Genomic DNA, 19,190 nt, shown 5'->3' with positions numbered 1-19,190 from the left:
TTTTCACCGAAGTCTATTTACCAACATACGTAAAGATACGTAAAGAAGACACATAAAAAATACACGGAAACATTGGAAATCAGTTTTAGGCAGCGATCACTAGGCCGCTAAACTGCTGACAGCGAATTTGGTAAAAAGATGGAAAAAAATGCTTTCAGGTTCTTTTTATACATGAGTAACATAAGTAAAAAGTTAGCATAAAAACGGAAGCACAATTTTATATACAATTCCATAGTTATTGGTGCCTAAATGGTGAAATCTACATCTGCGCAATGGTGCAACTGAGGTGTAGAAAAATAACACAGAACAAGTTCACAGTACATGATTTAATAAAAAGATCACAGCTGTGTGTTTGGAATAACCATGCAGATTGAACAAAGTGAACTCTAATTTGTGAGTTCACCAAGGTCTTTCTTTAAATTTCCTCCCAAAAAAACGTTACTTTTTTCCCCATAACTTTATATAGTAGTTTATCTACTGAACATGTATTGATGAAAATGCTTGGGGTGCTTCATCAATCTCTGGAGGAGCTATATGGATCTTCATAGTCAATGCAGAAAACTCAGTAGACCAGATCATGATGTGACAGAAATGTCAGGACTTATTATAAACTCTATGCAGCAAGTGCTTAATACGTAATTCAAAAAGAATTATTCCTCATTATGTAATTTATCAATACAGATATAATCTTTTTTGATTATTAAGCTCACATATAACATATATTTGGTATCATTTAGGAAGTAAGTGATGGACTATAATGATTAAAATGTGAGCTCATTGTTTGTGAGTTTTTTATAGAGATTTTCTAAATATTTAAAGAGGATATTCACAAATATTTTTGTCAGGAATAACTGTGTGGGAACTTTTTCTTGGTGACTTCACTCATGGTACAACATTCTTTCCATCAACACTAACTGTCGGTGAATTTATACTGCAGCATTTAAAAGAACAGTTAAGAGAACAGTTAAGAGTCACGTAACAATAAACATCTTAAACAGCAACACGTATTCCCAAGGCATGATGGGAGATAACTAGCCGCTCCCAACACACCACAATATGTACCAGGATTAATACAGTATGACTACTGCACTTACAAACTTACAGTCTGGTCCCGCCTCACGTGGGTTATATTTGCATCTGGCAATAAATATTTGTATGTTCAGGTTTCAGACTGGGTTTTTTTTTTTCTGTTCTTGGATGTCCGTGAGGTCACTGACTGCTAATACACTTAGCATGATCATGTCAAACATATAGCATTCTGGTTGTGATCATAGAAGTGCCAACCACTTCTGTTTGAGATTCAGCCAGTCAGGGGCTAGCCAAGGCTAAAAGCCAAGGCTGTGGAGCTGGTAACACATTCTGAACACATCACATCTATGTGGAACATTTTTAAGGGCTCAAATGGTCTAAATAGCTCATTTTTTGTGGTTATGATTCATTCCATGGGCACCTTCATGAAAATCCAGAACAACCACTGTTATACCCAAAATATTGCTTATTTGAGACCAGAGCAGGTAGTTTGTACTGCCTGTGCCGGTATGTGAACTACTCCTTCATAAAAAAGTAAGAATAGAATTATTTGTTGGGCTTTTTAATACATTTAGGTAGCAATGTAATGAATTTTTATCCATTTTCTTAACCACTTATGTGATTTAGGATCCCAGTACGGTAGGAGCTTATCTCATTTGTGATAGTTTGAGAGGTGGAATACACCTTGGGCAAGCTGCCAGTCCACCACAGGGCTATCACATAGAAACAGCCATTCACACCTATGTCCAGATTAACATCACCAATTACCTGACATGCAAACATGCAAACTCAACACAGAAAGGCCCCAGGCTCTGGCTGGCTGATTCAGCCCCTGGACTTTCTTGCTTTAGTTGACAGTGTACCACCATGCAGCCTGCTTGTTTATACCTGAATGTTAATGCCGATACAGAGGCTGTTCCTAATTTTATGCACCCCGTTCTACACCACTTCTTTCACAAGTTTTTTGGAGAATTTTCACAGATTTTAGTTTGAGCTCTGTGCAAGAGAGCTTGAAAGCAAGCTGCCTGTCTCAGTGATTTAGGAGATTTGGGTTTGTGTTTGAAGCTGCTCTTCTGGAAGGATCAAGGCAGGGATTGGTTTGACATAAAACGCACAGCTGAGTCAGGAACCCTTTTAAACACACAGTGAGCTAAACATCTCTACTGCATACACACACAGCACAAAATAAACTACACTTGTGCTGTTGCTGAGTCAAACACTATTAAGATATTAGCAGGGCCATGTTTTGTAGAAAAAAGGCAAACTTGCATTTTTAATGTTGCAGCTGCAGTGCAAGTATCCAAGAAAAACTGAATATTTAACCTTGAAAATAATCTTGTTTGACTGTATTTTTGTATGTACTGTATGTATTTTGTCTGTCATACTGTGTCGAATCTGACCTCCCGCGCTATAGTCTTTCTATCACAGACAAAGCCATTTTCCATTTTTCAAAAATATTTTATTTGATATTGATCCAGGTACAAGGAAATAAAAGAACATGGATGTATCTTACAGGACGTGGGAATGAAGCTGTAAAAGTTTATTTTCTTGATCCACTCTCTTCTTGGACATGCAAGTGAATACAGAAGGTGGTTTACAGGGGGAAAAAAGGAGAATGTACCGTACTGTAGAAATCGCATTGGATCAGGGTGTCGACCTCACCCTTTACTGTACAGAAAGACTTCACCCAACACCTTTCTCTTTTTGTCATTTTTAATCCTCTTTTATAGCAAAAAAGGCAACACACAGATAGGCTACAAAGAACCAACAATATTGAGAAAATGAACAAAGGAGAGGAAAAGCACTTTTATCCTTTGTCCTCCTGACAAGCAAATTGTGAGCATTTTTACTCCTTGTGTTGAAAGGATTGTAAGTTTCTTCAGTTTTGACATGAGAAGAGCAGTGCAGTGAACATGCAAGACGAAGAGTGACGACTACTGACCCGGCACTTCACCATGCTGTGAGCACAGTGTGCCTTTCATCTCATTATGGCCTCGCTGCTCGGCTCTGACACCAAACTTTACAAGGAACAAAAAAAAAAACACATTTTATATCTCACAAATCTTTATGCATATTTCACAATATACTTTTATTATCATTTTAATAAATACAAAACGACACTGTGATTTAAAAGAAAACAATGAGTATTAAAGAGACACTAAAACGCATTAGACAATCTTAATTTGGTATGTTCTTTTACTGACATCTTAAGGTGGATGAACCAGCACATTATACTCAAAGTCCACAGCAGAAAAGAAAAGAGGGGACGACAGAATCAGACATGAGAGGGATAAACTGTCAATGGAAATGGAATGGCATAATCAAGTGGAGATGCGTATGGATATATACACATATATACACATACATAAACACCACCAGAATGTAAAATAACCTGAGATACTCTTTGCACCTCATTTCCAGAACACTGGCCACTGGGTGGATGGTAAAAAAAACAAAATGACATGGCATGACGACAACAGTACAACAGCATCTGATGGCCTTTAGTTTCCCACCCCCCCCTTATCAACATTAGCAGTACAAAAAAAGACAAAACAAACAGTCATTAAACCACAAAAATCCTGAACATTAATATTGAAAACATTGTTTTAAGCAGCGTTTTGGAGTCCATAAAAGGCATACAAAGAAACAAGCTTCTCATTAAAAAAAGGACAACCAAAAAAGAAAAAAAAGTCATTGAAAAAGACAACAATTGAGAATCAGAGGCTGAGAAGTTGAAAGCGGCAAAACATAAGTGTGTGTGTGTGTTGTGGCAGTCGGGCAGACAGAAAGTGTTCTGCTCCACACTCGGGTTGCACACATGGAGGCAGTGAGACCTACTAGTTAATATACAAGGCCTTTCTCCATTTTCGCTCCACTCACAGCTACGTTGTAAAACATACGCACTCATTTTTATCCCTTAACATCACTGACACAAGACTGTGCTGATCTTAGCATACTGGAGGCCAACCGCCGCTTCTGTAGATTTCATTAATGAACAGCACCCAGCTGAACCCAGCAGGTCGGTGTGTTGTTTTCCTGGATCATACTGTACCCAGTGACAACATCACAAACACCAAAGAGTAAGTGCTGTAAAAATCAAACAATTAAAAAAATATTAGTAACCAAAAGACAATAAAATGAAACAAACAAACAAAAACACAAAAGATGTAAACAATTGCTGTTGTTCCACTCATGATTTAGGAGTAACATTACCACTAATAACAATAAATGCTCCTTTGTTTGTGTTTCCTACCTATTAAGGCCATAGAAGAATCACAAATCTGCCTTTGTAAGTGCTCCGACCGGACTGCAGCATGCGGATAGATTTCAGCGACTCCTCCCTTTTAACCGTTTTATTCTAAGTGTGCTGTTTTACTGAATTATTTAGGTAGTAAAACCTAATAGAAATGAAAAAAAGAAAAAGAATTTGAAATGCTCGGAAACCCTTGTACTAGAATGGAGCCAATGCTTGGAGTTGCCCCCAAACATCGAAAACTAGATATTTCTATTGTTTTAGGGGTTAAATAACCAACTACAGCAATACAGAATCCTTTCTGTACTTCTTTTGGCCTCGTATCTGTCCTTCAGACCCTCAGGAACCTTGTGTGTCTGCCACCCAATTTGTCTCAACTGTGGAAATGGGCGCCTTATTTGTTGCTGTCTGTGAGCAAAGCATTACTCTTTAATATCTCTCTGTACATTAGCATATATTTTTCTTCTCTCTACTTTACAGTACAGAAACTCCTCTTCACATATTCTTCCGGTTCTTCATGTCAGCAGGAGCTATGTTTTTTTGTGCTTATCACCAAAAATTGCAGTGCAAAAACAATAATTAATAATAACAATAATAATGATAATAATTAATGGTAGCTATCAACAAACAATGGATTATAAAACAATTATTTTATGGCACAACAGCCACTCATTTCACATATAATACAAATAACCAGATAAAACCCAACTGTTCCTGTATATGGAAATAAAAAGCTCAAACAGAATCAGGCTTGCATAGCAATGCAACAACAAGTTAAAGAATATATTTACAGGAAACAAAATCCCCTTTTCCTCAAGGGCAGTTACCAGAAAATTTGTTCTCTTATAGATGTTTTGATTTTTTTCTTTTTTAACTTGCCTTTTTCTAACAAAAAGAAAATTGGAGTAAGGTAGGAGGTGGAAAATATTTTCTTGAGGACAAAAAACATAGTAAGATGTACAGTATGTCTGTGTCTATACATCGCATTTACAGTTCTGTGACACTGTTTTTCTCCGTAGTTCTCATTGCTGCACTGCTTCCCTCTGAGAACACACAGGTAAGGACAAAGTTCACTACCCCGGCAAAGAGGGTGTCACTCTTCCAAAGAGAGAACAGGTTCTCTCCAGTTTAAACTGCAGGCAGATCACTCTGTGAGAAGAGGAATAAAAGAAAACATTAGGATTGGGGAAAAAAAGAGAAAAAAATTGTTTGCTTTAAGTAAAGAACCTAATAAACATGTTGGGAGGCATTTTTGCCAGGAATTCAAAGGAAACAGCTGGACTGACTCTTTCCCAAGTTAAAACAATAACTGCCAGTATAATAAAATCTAAGTTGAATCCATCGACTTACACAAACACTGACAAGCTTTTGCAGAAAATATATACTGAAACAGCCAGACACACTTAACACAGGAAGTGTGCACAAGTAGGGTGGATAAACTGTTGTTTGGCAAGATGCAGTTATAGTAATTTTATGGTAAGCATTGCTGCACTACAAAACTTGCCCTTTTTTACTGCAGTATATGTGCCGTGCCATATACCATAAAACACTGCTGTCAAACATCAAAGTACTAAATTACTCACATAACTCTCCTGAGTACTGTCCTTGTCCGTTGGTCCCCAGAAATTCAGCATGCTCTGTGGCGGTCCACTGCTGTGGTTGTCGTGGACCCTCAGTCTTGCGTGGCCCTGTTGAGCCCTTGGAGGAGCCTGTGCCAGAACTGTGGCCACCAGGGGAAGGGAACGATGGTTTACTATATGGCAAACACCCCTCTTCTAAAAACACACACATAGGAACCGAGAGGCATACTTTAAGTTTGAACTTTTATTATTGCAGTGTTACACATCTTGCATCTGATGCATGGAGACAAAGAACACTTTGCAACCACCACCCCACACTCTTGACATCTGCAGAGTGGCCGTGCCAACGAGCAATGCCAGGGCGTGCCACGGAGAGGACTCTCAGCTTCGCACATGGCCTTGCAGCCACCACCCTTACGATGAGGGTAAATACAATAACAGGGGGACTACTGGCTGCTGTGGCACCTCCTGCTGCAGGGCAACATAACATTGACCCTCAGTAGTCTCCATCATTGCGTGAAATCTCATCAAACTGCTCCCCACTGCTCTGCTAATGACTGTAATATAGCCTTCCCTGACCTCACTGGAGCCTACTGCATATCAGTCAGTGCACTGAAACATGAGGGAATTCACCTACAGTGTTTTTCGTAAAAATGCTGATTGTGACACCTGTCTTTGTCTCACAGCCTCAGATTAACTGTCTGAGAAACTCCTGGCACAAAGAGTCCAAGGAGCGCAGCATGAAGAGCTCTAACGGTCACAAACAAACAGGCGTGTGCACACATAAGATTAATGAACACACACACAGATGGAGTGTAGAGAGCTGCTGTTTGTGTGAGAAGAGAAAGCTAAAGCGATTAGAGTGCATTTCAGTTGCTGGGGCCTCCTGCCTTACTTGGAGTGGAGCAGGCTGGTACTGGCAACAGTTACAGGGGCATTACGGTGGCTGAGGGAGGGCTGAGGGGGGGCATTCTGGAAACCAGAGCAAGTGGCAGACAGTGCAATCTGTTCATGGGAGCCCAGTCTCAAAGCAGCATGACTAACTTCAACACAATCACTTAGAGAAAAATCCCCAACCGCAAAGGCACAGCAGCAGCTAAACTCCTGTGTTATTGTTGTTTTCTGGCCATAATGAAAGGAATTATCTTTGTATTAAAATAAATAGTTCAGTCATTAACAAGAAATATTCCACTTCCCTTTTGACTTCACTTGCTTTGAAAATAATGTTATTTTTCTTGCTAATGAATGGTTTTATGTGAGTATAATTATTTTATAGATTTTGTTTTAGGTTGCAAAGTGCATTTTTTAACAAATAAAAAGGATGAATTGTTTATGTGAGCAAAATGTAATGTGCTTTCCTGAACAACAGCAGCAAGACAAACATTTCCAATTGGTTATTACATTAATTCATAAAAAAAACTTTAAGTCCTAACAACCACATGGAAAGCCTCACCTGACTTTCAGCCTAATGCTTTTGCAATTGTTGTAACCCATTAGCGCACACATTGTTGCATACTATGCTTTAAAGTGAAATTTTATCTCTGTGTTAGCCTTAATGCATTAATGCCAGTTCCCGTTTTATGGCTAAATATTTTCATCTGCACCTGTTTTGTGGCCCCTGCGGCCATCATCAGCTCGGTCTGCAGAGCCCAGCCTGTCTTGAACCTGGCGATGATGTTCCAAAGAAGTGCGCGTCTGTCTGTCAATAGAGCTCTTCATGTCTTCTGGCCCACACAGGGATCCTGAAATAGGCGGGCGTTCTAAGGAAGAAGCCTTCCTATCTGTTGGGGGCGCCATGCTGTTTATACTGCGGCCCCCCTGGATACGGCCCTGCCCCTGACAGGGAGGAGGCTCAGGTGGAGGAGGTAGGTCTGTGCCAAGAGAAAACCACACTAAATCAACTGAATACATGAGTTATGTATATATTACCATAACCCCTTTTTTTTAATTTTCAAAATGTGTTTTTGGTTGCTTCCTCCCTCACCGTCTGCACCAGCATCTCTCCGATGGGGTGTTGTGCCCTGACTTCTGGGTTTGCGAGTTGGCCTAGTGGCCCTCTGGTGGCCCAAGCTGTGTGTGCCGACTGTGCTGCCATCTGTTGAAAATGGACTGCTGGGCCGAGGCCTATGGGACAAGCCTTTACCTGCAGGAGGGATAAAGGACCACAGGCCAGATGGTTAGTAAAGATATTACGGAGCCAACAGTGAAGTCAAAACAGTCATCAGGAAAAGGAAAAGTTATCAATCAAGATCCAGCAAGCCTAATAGGGGAAAAAGGTAAATGTTTTCATTAGAAGGGAGAGCATTTGGTTGAAGTCCTTAAAAGGTTTTAAGCATAGCATATCACCCAGATATTACACAATGCACCAAAGAAAGCAGAGGCAGATCAGAGCTAAGTCACATTTAAGGATCAGGAGATACCCGCAATGTAGCCATATAGAGCAGGTACCATGCACAACCTGGGCACAGCATCCAAAAGCAACAGAAAAGAAAATAACAAGGCAGCATTATGGGGAAAACATCAGCCAATGGATGACAGGAGGAACAATTAGAACAGAGATGAAAAGATAATTTGTCAGTGGCAGACGGTCCAGCCCAGCAATGGATATCTGGTCCCACACACCAACCTCTCTTGCTGAGGCTAGTGCCCTCAAGGCGATAGCCTGCCTTGTCTGCAGCAGCCACCAGGGCCTGGGCAAAACTGCAGTGGGTAAAAATCGAGCCATCAGATGAACTGCCCAGACTGGACCTATGGCTGGAGAAATTACGGTCATCTTCTGAGGCCGAGCCCCACCCATTCACCATGGACCCTGTAGAACACCATAGGTTTCAGCATAGATGTTTGTGTGTGTTTATGTGAGTATGTGTGTAAATGGATAGTTATTTATCTGAAACACTCACGCTGAAATCCCAAGCTCATACAGATTCAACAGCTATAGCCTCTATGGATATATGAGCTCACATTCTGAACATCTGTGCTTTGATTAGACATTTAGATGAATAAACTTATTGAGTGGTCTTAAAAAAAAGAAGCAATATGAATATTGTACACTTAAATGAATTAAATTTGCTGTGGGGCATTTCTGTTCTTGCAGGTGAGCGCTTTGTATAGTCATTCTGTTCTGGCATGCCCTCTTTCATCTATTATAAACACACACATTGCATACACACACACAAAAGTGCACATTTACACACACCAGAATATACACAGTGGAACAGCAGGACTGTCATCAACTTATTTTGCACGTCTTTTGATAAAGAACAATGAGCGCACCTGTGCAGAGCAGAGTTAGCTACACGACTGCCTCAGGTGACATCTCACAAAACATCGTATTGAATCAAACACCTGGAGGTATGCGCACAGTTTTTTTTTAGTCCCGTTTAAAAATGCACAACCATCGCTGTCTAAAAATGTGCAGTAGTTTTAAAAAAACTACAGGTTTTAACTTCTATGTGCACAGCACTTTAATGATTTAAAATTCTATGAGCATTAATCAATATACTGCTCAATAAGCTACAACAACACAAGCGAGTATTTTTACAGGATCAAAGGGGCACAAATAAATAAAATGTGTATATATTGTCAGGCTTTTGGCTTATATGCTACTATATTTCTTTATGCCTTCATTTTTCTTCCTTCGCATAAAAAGCTAGGCCAGCACTTTAAATATAAAAGCATCACTCTGCCAATAAAAATATGCCATTTTGGCAAGCAAAAACACAGAGAACAGTCGGCTAATGTGACAGCTTTCAGTGGGACTGGTTTGGCAGTCTTTGCTAAAGTGGCATAAACCCAAGCACTCAGCTCACACACACTATCCTTCCCTCACACAGAGCGATGTGATTGGACAAACTGGTGTAACACAGAATTGGGGAGATGTGAGGCTAAAGGTTGTTTAGAGAACGGTGGGGACAAAAGTTAGCAGCAGGATTCATTAAAAGGTCAGGATAATACAAAGGGTAGCAGATTCTTGGCCCAGGACTGCTGCATATTGCAGGCTGTGATTCAAATGAACACAACTAACACATGAGTGTGCTCTCTCAGATGGCACTTCCCTTTGCAACACAATAGAGCACATTAACAATTGGACATAAAACTTGTTAATATCACTGTGGTTTATTTTACCAGACACACTGGGAAATCCCCTTCAAAGGCTTCTCCAACTTCCCCATCTGTGAGTCTCTTTGTCTGTAACCAGATGTCTCAAAGAGACTGTAACTTAGTCACTGGTTGTGACTTTATGGAATTGCACTTTCAACAGAAGAGATTGCAACATCTTTTCACTCCTATTGCAGGGAAATTCTCTCAGATTAATGGAAACTTCTATAAAATATAGGCTTGCATAAGGTAGAGTACCCCCTTACACATCCCATTTTCACAGAGCAAACTGAAATTGAAGGCAACTAGTTTGAGCCCTCCATCTTTCCTGGCCATTTTCTTTGAAATTCTTTTCTAAGAGTTTTTCCACTAAGAAAGAAAGACAGCAATTCCACTGGGTCCAATCCTCCCACAAAGAATAGAGCAGATAATGAAGTATAGGCAGTGCCAGCCAAAGCACTGAAGCTTCCAAGTCCTTTCGGCTCAGCGAAGGAACACTGCCTCAGCAAATCACATCACAGAATGACTTTTCAGTTGCTCTAACTGCCACTTTCTACTGCAGAACCTCTGGAGCACTTCTATTCTCAGAAACAGCAATCCAATCAAACTGTGATCATTCTAACATAATTTGATAAAAATTCAATCTAGTTTTCTTTTTGCCCTAGAAATATAACTTTTTTTTGGCTCCAGACCAAGGTTTGCTCTACATATCTGCCATTTTATCACATCTTGAACAAGAGCAATGGGCCAAACTGTCTTCTCGAAAAAACGCTGGCCGACACCCTCCATGTTCCATGCACTGATAGAGCAAGACCAGTAAACGCTAGGCGGATGGAGGGCAGTAAAACCCAGGCTGCCTCCCTCCTGCCACTAAAACTGATTTACACTGACGGGAACCCTAATCTGCATGTCGTTAAGTAGGAAAATCATTCCCCCTGATGAGCAGGCGTCTACCTGCCACCAGGAGATCTGACCCCACACCTCGCAAACCTGGCAAGACTTTATGGGTGAGTAATCGCCCAGAACAGCCAAGCTTTCAAGTCATTGTACGCATAACAGCTTCACTGCCACCACATCTTAGCTGTGCATGACCTATATAGAGCCAAGTAATACCTACGTGTTCACCTCAACTCTGTAGCTCGTGCAAGCAATCGCTCTGCAATACCACCACAACAGGAGGAGTTACATTTATCAGCTAAAAATAAGTTGCCTTAACTCAGAGCATGGAATAACGCATTGGAAAACCTGTGCAGACAGTCCGCTGGTGAAAAATGCCCCTGAGGAGAGTGCAGGTTCTTTTCTTCTTTTTTTTTCTGGAACATCACTGAAAAGTTAGATTTACTGGCCTTTGGTGTAACATTATGAAAACAGACCTATTTCCATATTATTAAAACAATGACAAATCCATCAAGCGACGCTTGACAGCAATCTCACTCCTGCCCCTCCCCTGTTTGTGTAGCCTTAAAACGGTGGCTACAATAAATCTCAGCAGCGTCTCCCCTTTTCCCTCTCTTCCTCCTGCTCACCCCGGAGCTGGGGCCGTGTCTGTGTTGTCAAACGATGGGGTGAGAGGCAGACTTGGAGAGAGATAAAAAGAAATAGTGCTGTCTTCAGAGTAATACAGTGGAGGAGAGATGCAGCAGATTAGGGCCCCGTTGCCGCTTTATATTCCTCTAAATACATCAGCAGCAGCATGTGTCAGTGCTACCAAAACCACTGTTCCATCATCCCCTGGAAAACCACTCTTTAATGTTTCTACTGACAGGGTAGGCCAATATACAGCACTGTTTGTCTTCTTATTTTTGAGCTTTCTCTCTCAGATAGCCCAGCTCCTTCGATTTTTTGCTCTCTTCCTTATTCTTACCACCCATAAATGTCTCAATATAGCCTTTATTTTTCAGCGTTTACACACATAACCTGATGGATACACAGTATCACAGGTCAACACTAAACTAGAATTTTCTACCAAACCTATTCCCCATATGTCACTTTTATCATAAAAGTCCATTTTTGCACTTTTACCCCTTTACATTGCAGATGGATAGTCAGGCCTGGTCAGTATGATAGCAGCAATCCAGAACCCAGCTCCTCCACTGCAATGTCATGCCCTTCATATGTCCCCTCAACAGACGGCTGTAAAAGTTTTCAGTGAGTTGTAAAAATGGAAATGGTGCCTCTAGTCTGGAATGGAATATGCCGCACGTGAAATTTATTTCAAATCTCCTCGGGAAGATACGGTTGGCTCTGGCTCTGGAGCTGTGTGCAAGTTAAATCACAGTCACTCTCCCCTACCCTCTCCCTCCTCTTAATTTCCCTCTCACTATCCTGTTTAAAATTCATGGACTTTCTTATCTGTTTTCTTTTTTGAAAATGATAATTGTAATTCCCCAGAGCCTGCCAAAGGTGCTTAAAAAACTTGATTGAGGGCCAAAAATTAACACACCAAAGTCATGAAGAACGTGTTATGAACAACAATCCATTTGCCGTTAAACAAGATGTAACAACGATGGGAGTTGAATGCATTTTACCTGCTTATGGACATTTGAATAAAAAGAAACAAATCCCATTTACTTATGCATTAAAATAAATTATACTGCGGTTAACAACATTAGGTTAAAGCCCCGCCGGCTCCAGATACAAATCCAACAGCCTTACCTGTTAAAGAGCTGTCCAGGTTGTCCATGCTAGACCCTGGTGTGTGCTCAATTCCGCGGGGATGCCTGGCTCCATAGCCTTCATCCTCCTCCTCATCTTCCTCCTCCTCCTCCTCCTCATCAGGCAGGTCAGTCTCCAGGTCGGAAACCATTGTGCTCGACACGTAGCCCACTGGAGGAGCTGGAGCCTGGGGAGGAAGAGAGCCTCCCTGCATGTGCCTGGTAAAAAAAATTAAAATAAATAAATACTCCATATAATCTGATATTGGGGAATGTGGAGCGGTGATGACTATCGAACGTATAACATGTGGTTGCATGTGGAAATGTAGAGCTAATTACAGAGACCTGTATTATGTGGGCCGCTGAATAAATATGGACAATTTCACTAATTCCACAGTGCAGCTTGTATGCTAACACAATGACCTACTAATTGCTGCTGTGGATGGTATAAAGGGATGCTCTCCAGGCCTGTCGACACATGGCTGTCACCTCAGTGGCAGCCTGCTCTGCTGACAGTCACGTTTGTTAGAGGAGTGCAAAGTCTTTGACGCGGTTTGCAGTGGGAATTGGTTGTAATTACTGGCCCTCTGGTGTTGTCAGAGATGCTCTCTAACCAACAGAGTCATTACCGGGTAACATGACATCTCCTTCCTGACAAGGCTTCCCAGCTCTCCCACAACCACCCACTTCACTATTATGAATGAATGCCAGTCTCTCATTCTCTGCGCGTTGCTGACAGAATGAAGCATGGTCTTCATCTGACTTGCATGAGCACAACAATGGAATGCACCGTACAAGTGTAGGGGGAGTAAACAACCATGGGTACGAAATTGTGTCTCTTAGAGTGAGCAAAATACAGTAGTCGCCTAAGTGGTAGCATGGGCCCATTAAAATGGAATGATTAATGGGTTTATCTCTGCTGCACACACAGTTGACATGAGGAATACTGCAGGAACAGAATAAATCCTGGAAGCAATAAACAGGAACACAATGTACAGTAAGCACTGTGAAATAAAAACAATGCATGTACGACTACAACAGTATATCTGTCTAGATAAATAGATTGATAGGACTGCAGTATCTAATTTAAATATTTACAATGCTTTTTAATGCTGCTGTGTTTACCATGTTTGTTTTGCCATGTCCAGTTGGTACGCTCTGGTCAGCTCATCCAAATGGGCCTGGAGCATGGGCTGCATCTCATCTCGGGGAGAGGGGGTCAGGGTGGCTGTGGACTGCTGTCCAAAGGACACAGCAGCGGGGGATGAGGCGACCCCCCGGATAGGCGGGGTGGGAACCCTTTCTTCCTCTTCCTCCAGCTCATCCTCCATGCCCTGGTGGAGATATGTCTGCACAGGCATGGGCGGTCCCCAACCATCGCTCTCATACCTGAGGGAAAATGCATGTTTACCACACAAATGTAGTTAAGGTTACATATAGCCTGAGCAAGAGCTATAAGCTGTTATTTTTGTTACTGATTAATATCGACTTATTTTTACTATTTAGTATTTTCCCAATTATCAACCAACGAGTTTATCTGAAAATACCAGAAGCATTTGATGGACTTAAAAAATAAGGAGCTTGGAGGTTTAATCACCACAACCGAAAATGATAATCTACTAATTTAATTTAGCACAGCTTGCTGATTTTAAAGCTATGCATGTTTTATAGAAATCAAACTGGAAAGTATGGACAGACATAGTAATGGCATTACTGTAGATGTGTGATATTGTCAGTGTCTGCAAGTAAAAGACGATTGAGAAAAGTAGATAGCATAAAAAAATATGTCAAAAGAAACTGATTTGTGCTAACACAGTTTTGTGACCTTCTCCAACTTTCATTGGACAGCAATTTGTTATACAACAGTCCTGATTAGAATTACAGTTGGTGTCAAGCTTCAATTCCTCATAGCTGTGCTTATACATGCTGAAATAATACTAGCCATAAAGAAGGTGTTCATTATAGAAATTTGTCAGGGCACACTCCATAGGACATAACTGTTTTAATCTGCTGCCATTAAGAGCAGCCTCAGATTTACAGTGCATGAGACTCTTCATTTGCCAGATAGCCTATTAAAGCAGATGACTCTCCCAGATTGGAAATGGGAGTAAGAGGACATGGTGCCAACTGGACCAAAGAGAGACACTCTCACAATCACTTACACAAGTTACTGTTAGTTCACACTTAAAGTACAGTGTTGATTTACTGCATTTACCACACAAAATCCATTTCCATCCATGTTTACCAGGTAAACTATCACATTCACCCCCACAGCTAATGTAGAATCCCCAATTAACCTAACAACTATCTCTTTGGACCGTGGCTGGAAGCTTGATTCAAGAGGAAACTAACGCAAAAACAAGGCAACAGGCAAACTCTACAAAGAAAGGCTGTGAGGCAACAGTGCAAACCACTGCACCATTACATTAAATGAAAATTAAACAAAAAATATCAGATGTCTGGTACGGCATTAATCATTTATAAGAATCCAGCTTTTTATATCAACTTCAGCCTCAGTGTGTGTGGATAACATAAATCTATCTTTACAAAACAGGACTATTAGGAGGGTTTTTTTCCCCACTATGGAATTCATCAGCGAGATTAAGCCAAAGCTACCCGTATGTCTACAAACTCACAAAGACAGACATGTTTTATTTTCATTTATTTTATAGACAGAATAACGGGTCAGCAGATAGTTTGATTGGCACCCATCTGTATGTGGGTTTTTGTGTAAGAGCCCTGTGCAAAAGAGCACGTGTGCTGCCTGTAGAGACTATACACGCATTGATTCTTTGCTTCTCGTCAGATTTGCAGTACTAAGTCAATAAACTCAGTGAGGTACAGTCAGATGACATTAATGCAGAATGCAACCAGATTTAGTGTGTTGCTTATACAAGAAGTTGTTGGACATCATCTATATCGTTTTGCTTTCTGTGATCATTTCTTTTGTACTGCCATTTTTATTTTGTGTGTAGCTAGCTGCCCACAAAACACACAAAATATTACTTGGAACAGGTTTATTTTTCTCCCTCTTGCGCTTCCACATGAGCTCATGCTTCTTCTCTTCAATATCAGAATTGCCAGTTACAAAGCTTCTGTGTATGGCTTCTTAGCCTCCTAAATTTTTCCTAAAAGCCTTAACTTGGCTACAACAGATTTTCAATGACAGTGGACACAATATTTTTAAACAAATTCTTGACAGCATGACTTGTATTTGAGCTGACTTTCAAAAAATAATTTAAAAGTTGTAATGTCTTAATTGTCTGGGTATAGGCAGGATTAGTAGACTAAAATAGAATGACGTATTACATTTGGTTGCTCCAAAAAACAGGAGGCCCAGTGTGAAATGGGAGGTGATCCAGAAAACAACATAATTGGGTCAAATGGGCTGTAAAAGTTAATGAAAAATAATGACAAATACAAAAAAGGAGAGCAGTTTGAAAGATTTTGTATCTGATCGTTTGGTTAAAATAAAACTTGTGATGCGCTTCATTTTCTACTGAAAACTGAGCTGTAAAGTGTGTATGTTGTTTCTATGCATTTAAATGGTTTTTCATTATCCATTCAAGATGGAATCATTTGTGTGTATTTTTTTATATTAGCAGACATACCCTCCCCCGTCGTGGTGATCATTGGGATAATGGTCCATCTCAGTACCAGGGAGAGGGTGAACAGGAGGAGGGGGCAGGGGAACGTTGGCCCAATTGGACCCATTGGCTTTAGTAGGTTTAGAGCCAGCCTTTGTTTTCTTCTTCTTTCCTCCCTTTCCACCTAGAAAAGATGAGACACAGTATGAAACTGTATGAAAACGACACTGTATACAATAACCAATTAAAAACGAATAAACAACTGGGAGAGCATTTGCCATCTGACAAATGTCTATTATAAATAAACTCAAATTATTCTAAACACACTACTTGGTTTACAAATCCATTTGGACTGTTTCAACACAGCCTTGCAAAGTCGTACACATTTTCAAACACAAGATTTCAATGCGCTCCTGCCTATCAGCGCTTCCATAGAAAACCTCAAGGTTGCCTGATGAAAAGCATGCTTTCATTGATTGATTGGCTGAAAAGCCTCAAATCTCCATAGAAACAGAAGAGAACTGCAGTAAACGAGGCTGAGGCAGACCTTTGTGCTCCACCCATCCCTCAGCGTCCCCTTTCACACCGGGCATTGGGTTCCACAATGAAATATCTCACTTCACAGCATCATCATAATGAATGGCTTGTGTAGTGTCGATGTGTCCCTAATGGAATTCACTGAGAGTCTATTACTACTTTCATTTCTTTTATTACACCGGAGAGCCGCTAACCCCATCTATTTCCACTCATATCCCTCCAACACCAGATTCTACCTGGTCCCATCCATCTTTATAAATCTGCCAGCCAGTTCAATACCAAGTTTTATATGATTTGGTGTACTTTGGAAGAAACCTTTATTTGTTTATTTTTTTTCTTTAAAAGATATTTGACTTCAAATCTTAAAAACAAATCCACCAAAAATATATCCTGGAAAAAAGATTTCCTGTTTTTTTTTATGGCTATTTGAATATTTTTTTTAATCTAGTTTCTATAATAATTTTTTATTTATATATATGTAATGTATCTTATATCTACCACTTCATAAGGGGCAATTCAACAGCTCTGCCATGAATCCTACTTTTTCAGGTTTTGCAGACACCTTTTAAGAAACATGATAATTTCACGTGTATGATATTGAGATTATAGCAGATACTAAACTGCATTATACTGTGGTTAAAGGTCTTCTGCACATTTACCCCATCATGCATATTAAATTTGCTTCATGGCCAAAACATCTTAAGATCCATGAAATGAAATTATGCTTCATGATGTTCTGTACTGTATTTTGACTTTCAGTGCTACAGTAAAAGTGGACACTGTTTTTAAATAAATGAAAATAAAAATATACTTAATAGTCACAGTAAATATGTTTTTTATAACATTATTGGTGGTTAGTATTACTTTGTATTATTCTGAGAAAAGAACATTTTAATGTCTTTTCATCTGAAGGTTCACCATGCATATGTCTGAGTTTTACAACCCTGTAGCACACAACCAATATGTGGGAATTAATATTAGTATTTGAATGTCAGATTGTGCATGGGCGAGGGGACTGGAATCTTCTGTGGATTATGTCAGGCTCTTCCTACAAGTAAACACCTTGCAATCCATAAAATAACCTCAGCCTGACATCACCACCAATACTGAAAGCTATTTTTGGGAATCTCTGCTAAACGCATTTGTTTTTGTCATCTGTTGGTTAGCCTTTGCTGCCAAAGGTCTGTAATCACTTTTTCCACTGTCCCAAAAAGCTGCCAGTATGGCATTTTATGCAATGTAACATCACGCACGCTAACGTAATGTAATGAAGTAACTTGGCTCAGACATGGTAAAAAAATATCTGTCATCAAAAGACATTTACAGAAGCAATAGAGTACATCTTGACCATCTCTTTTTATGAATACCAGACAGCAGGAAAATCAGAAACAGTGGGCAGTTTGTTTTTAATCCAAAAAGTATAGATTTTTCTGCTATTAAGACTTACCTGCAAGAATGACAAAAACACTTTAATGAAAGGTGAGCATGGTTAAAAAAAAAAAAAACCCAAAACAAGTAATAATACTGGCACTAGAGAGAAAAAATTAAAAATGAGAATATGGAAGAAGTGTCAGAATATGATTAATAAAGAATGGAAGTAATAAAAGAAACAACTGTAAGCCCAAGGCAGGTGGCAGCACAGTGTAAGTATAGTCTGAAAGTAATTGGGTTTCCTAATCGTACCTCTGGGCAACGCTTGACTTTTACCAATAAATGGTGAGCTGACGTGATTGTTCAGTCATCCTTAGTCCCTCTACACAAGACCAGCCATCAATATTGTAAATGAGCCTCTTCCAGGGAAGGATGGTCTGGTGCTGGAATTGCAACAGCTCAACCCAAATATGAAAAATATAGAGAGAAGCTGTGGCTAGGAGCTATACAAGAATTACACAGCGCACTCATCTCCTCTGACAAAACTGGGCCTCCCTTCAAAGGGGAAGTGATTCTAAATATAGATGGAGCTTTGGGTATTTATACCCAGGGTTTGGGCACTCCCATTCTATAACTGTAGGGCTGCATAGCCTTGAGCTTGCTTTGTTTTCATTGGGTGCCTTAGTGCTGAGGGGAAAAGCCACAGAGAGACTTGAGAAAGACTATACAGCCAAATACAACTCATGAGTGGGGAAAATATATAACTGAAAGTCTTGTATCATCATATTTAGTTTAGGTTAAAAAGAAATAAGGCAACATGTTACATAGTGAATGGAGATGCAACAACAGAGAGTTCAGGAGCACAACAGGTAACGCACAACCATGAACTTCACATAATCACAGACTTTGCAGCTTCACAGGATGGGTGAGAGTGTAGGAAGAGAACAAGGTGTCTTTGGGGTCTCTAACTACTACAGAAAACACCAGTTACCTCCTCTCCCCTACACTAAGAAAGGTTTTAATGAGCAGCTTCATGTCCCAGTGGAGATCCATGCTGTCATGAAAGCTGCTCTATTTCGGT

The 19,190-nt window shown here is 40.2% G+C and overlaps 1 protein-coding gene across 12 annotated transcripts in view; it reads right to left on the bottom strand.

Moving 5' to 3' along the window:
• Positions 1–2,475: 2,475 nt before the first annotated feature.
• robo2 (roundabout, axon guidance receptor, homolog 2 (Drosophila)) overlaps positions 2,476–19,190 on the bottom strand; it is a 258,827-nt gene continuing 242,112 nt past the window's right edge. For 10 of the 12 annotated variants that reach the window (XM_005748122.2, XM_005748121.2, XM_005748128.2 and 7 more), the window contains 8 exons: positions 16,226–16,385; positions 13,740–14,003; positions 12,616–12,833; positions 8,489–8,671; positions 7,847–8,005; positions 7,467–7,733; positions 5,866–6,057; positions 2,476–5,431 (listed from right to left, as the gene is read on the bottom strand). In XM_005748122.2, the coding sequence (XP_005748179.1) occupies positions 5,430–5,431; positions 5,866–6,057; positions 7,467–7,733; positions 7,847–8,005; positions 8,489–8,671; positions 12,616–12,833; positions 13,740–14,003; positions 16,226–16,385 (1,445 nt within the window). In that variant the 3' untranslated portion in view covers positions 2,476–5,429. The remainder of the gene's footprint in view (positions 5,432–5,865; positions 6,058–7,466; positions 7,734–7,846; positions 8,006–8,488; positions 8,672–12,615; positions 12,834–13,739; positions 14,004–16,225; positions 16,386–19,190) is intronic. The other 2 variants (XM_005748124.1, XM_005748129.2) reach the window with 2 other exon arrangements.

This window comes from Pundamilia nyererei, unplaced genomic scaffold (assembly GCF_000239375.1).
Source record: "Pundamilia nyererei isolate P.nyererei 1_Seehausen unplaced genomic scaffold, PunNye1.0 scaffold00214, whole genome shotgun sequence".
NCBI classification, from domain to species: Eukaryota; Metazoa; Chordata; class Actinopteri; order Cichliformes; family Cichlidae; genus Pundamilia; species Pundamilia nyererei.
Note: the sequence above shows the minus strand (reverse complement) of the source record. Positions and strands in the feature narration are given on the sequence as shown.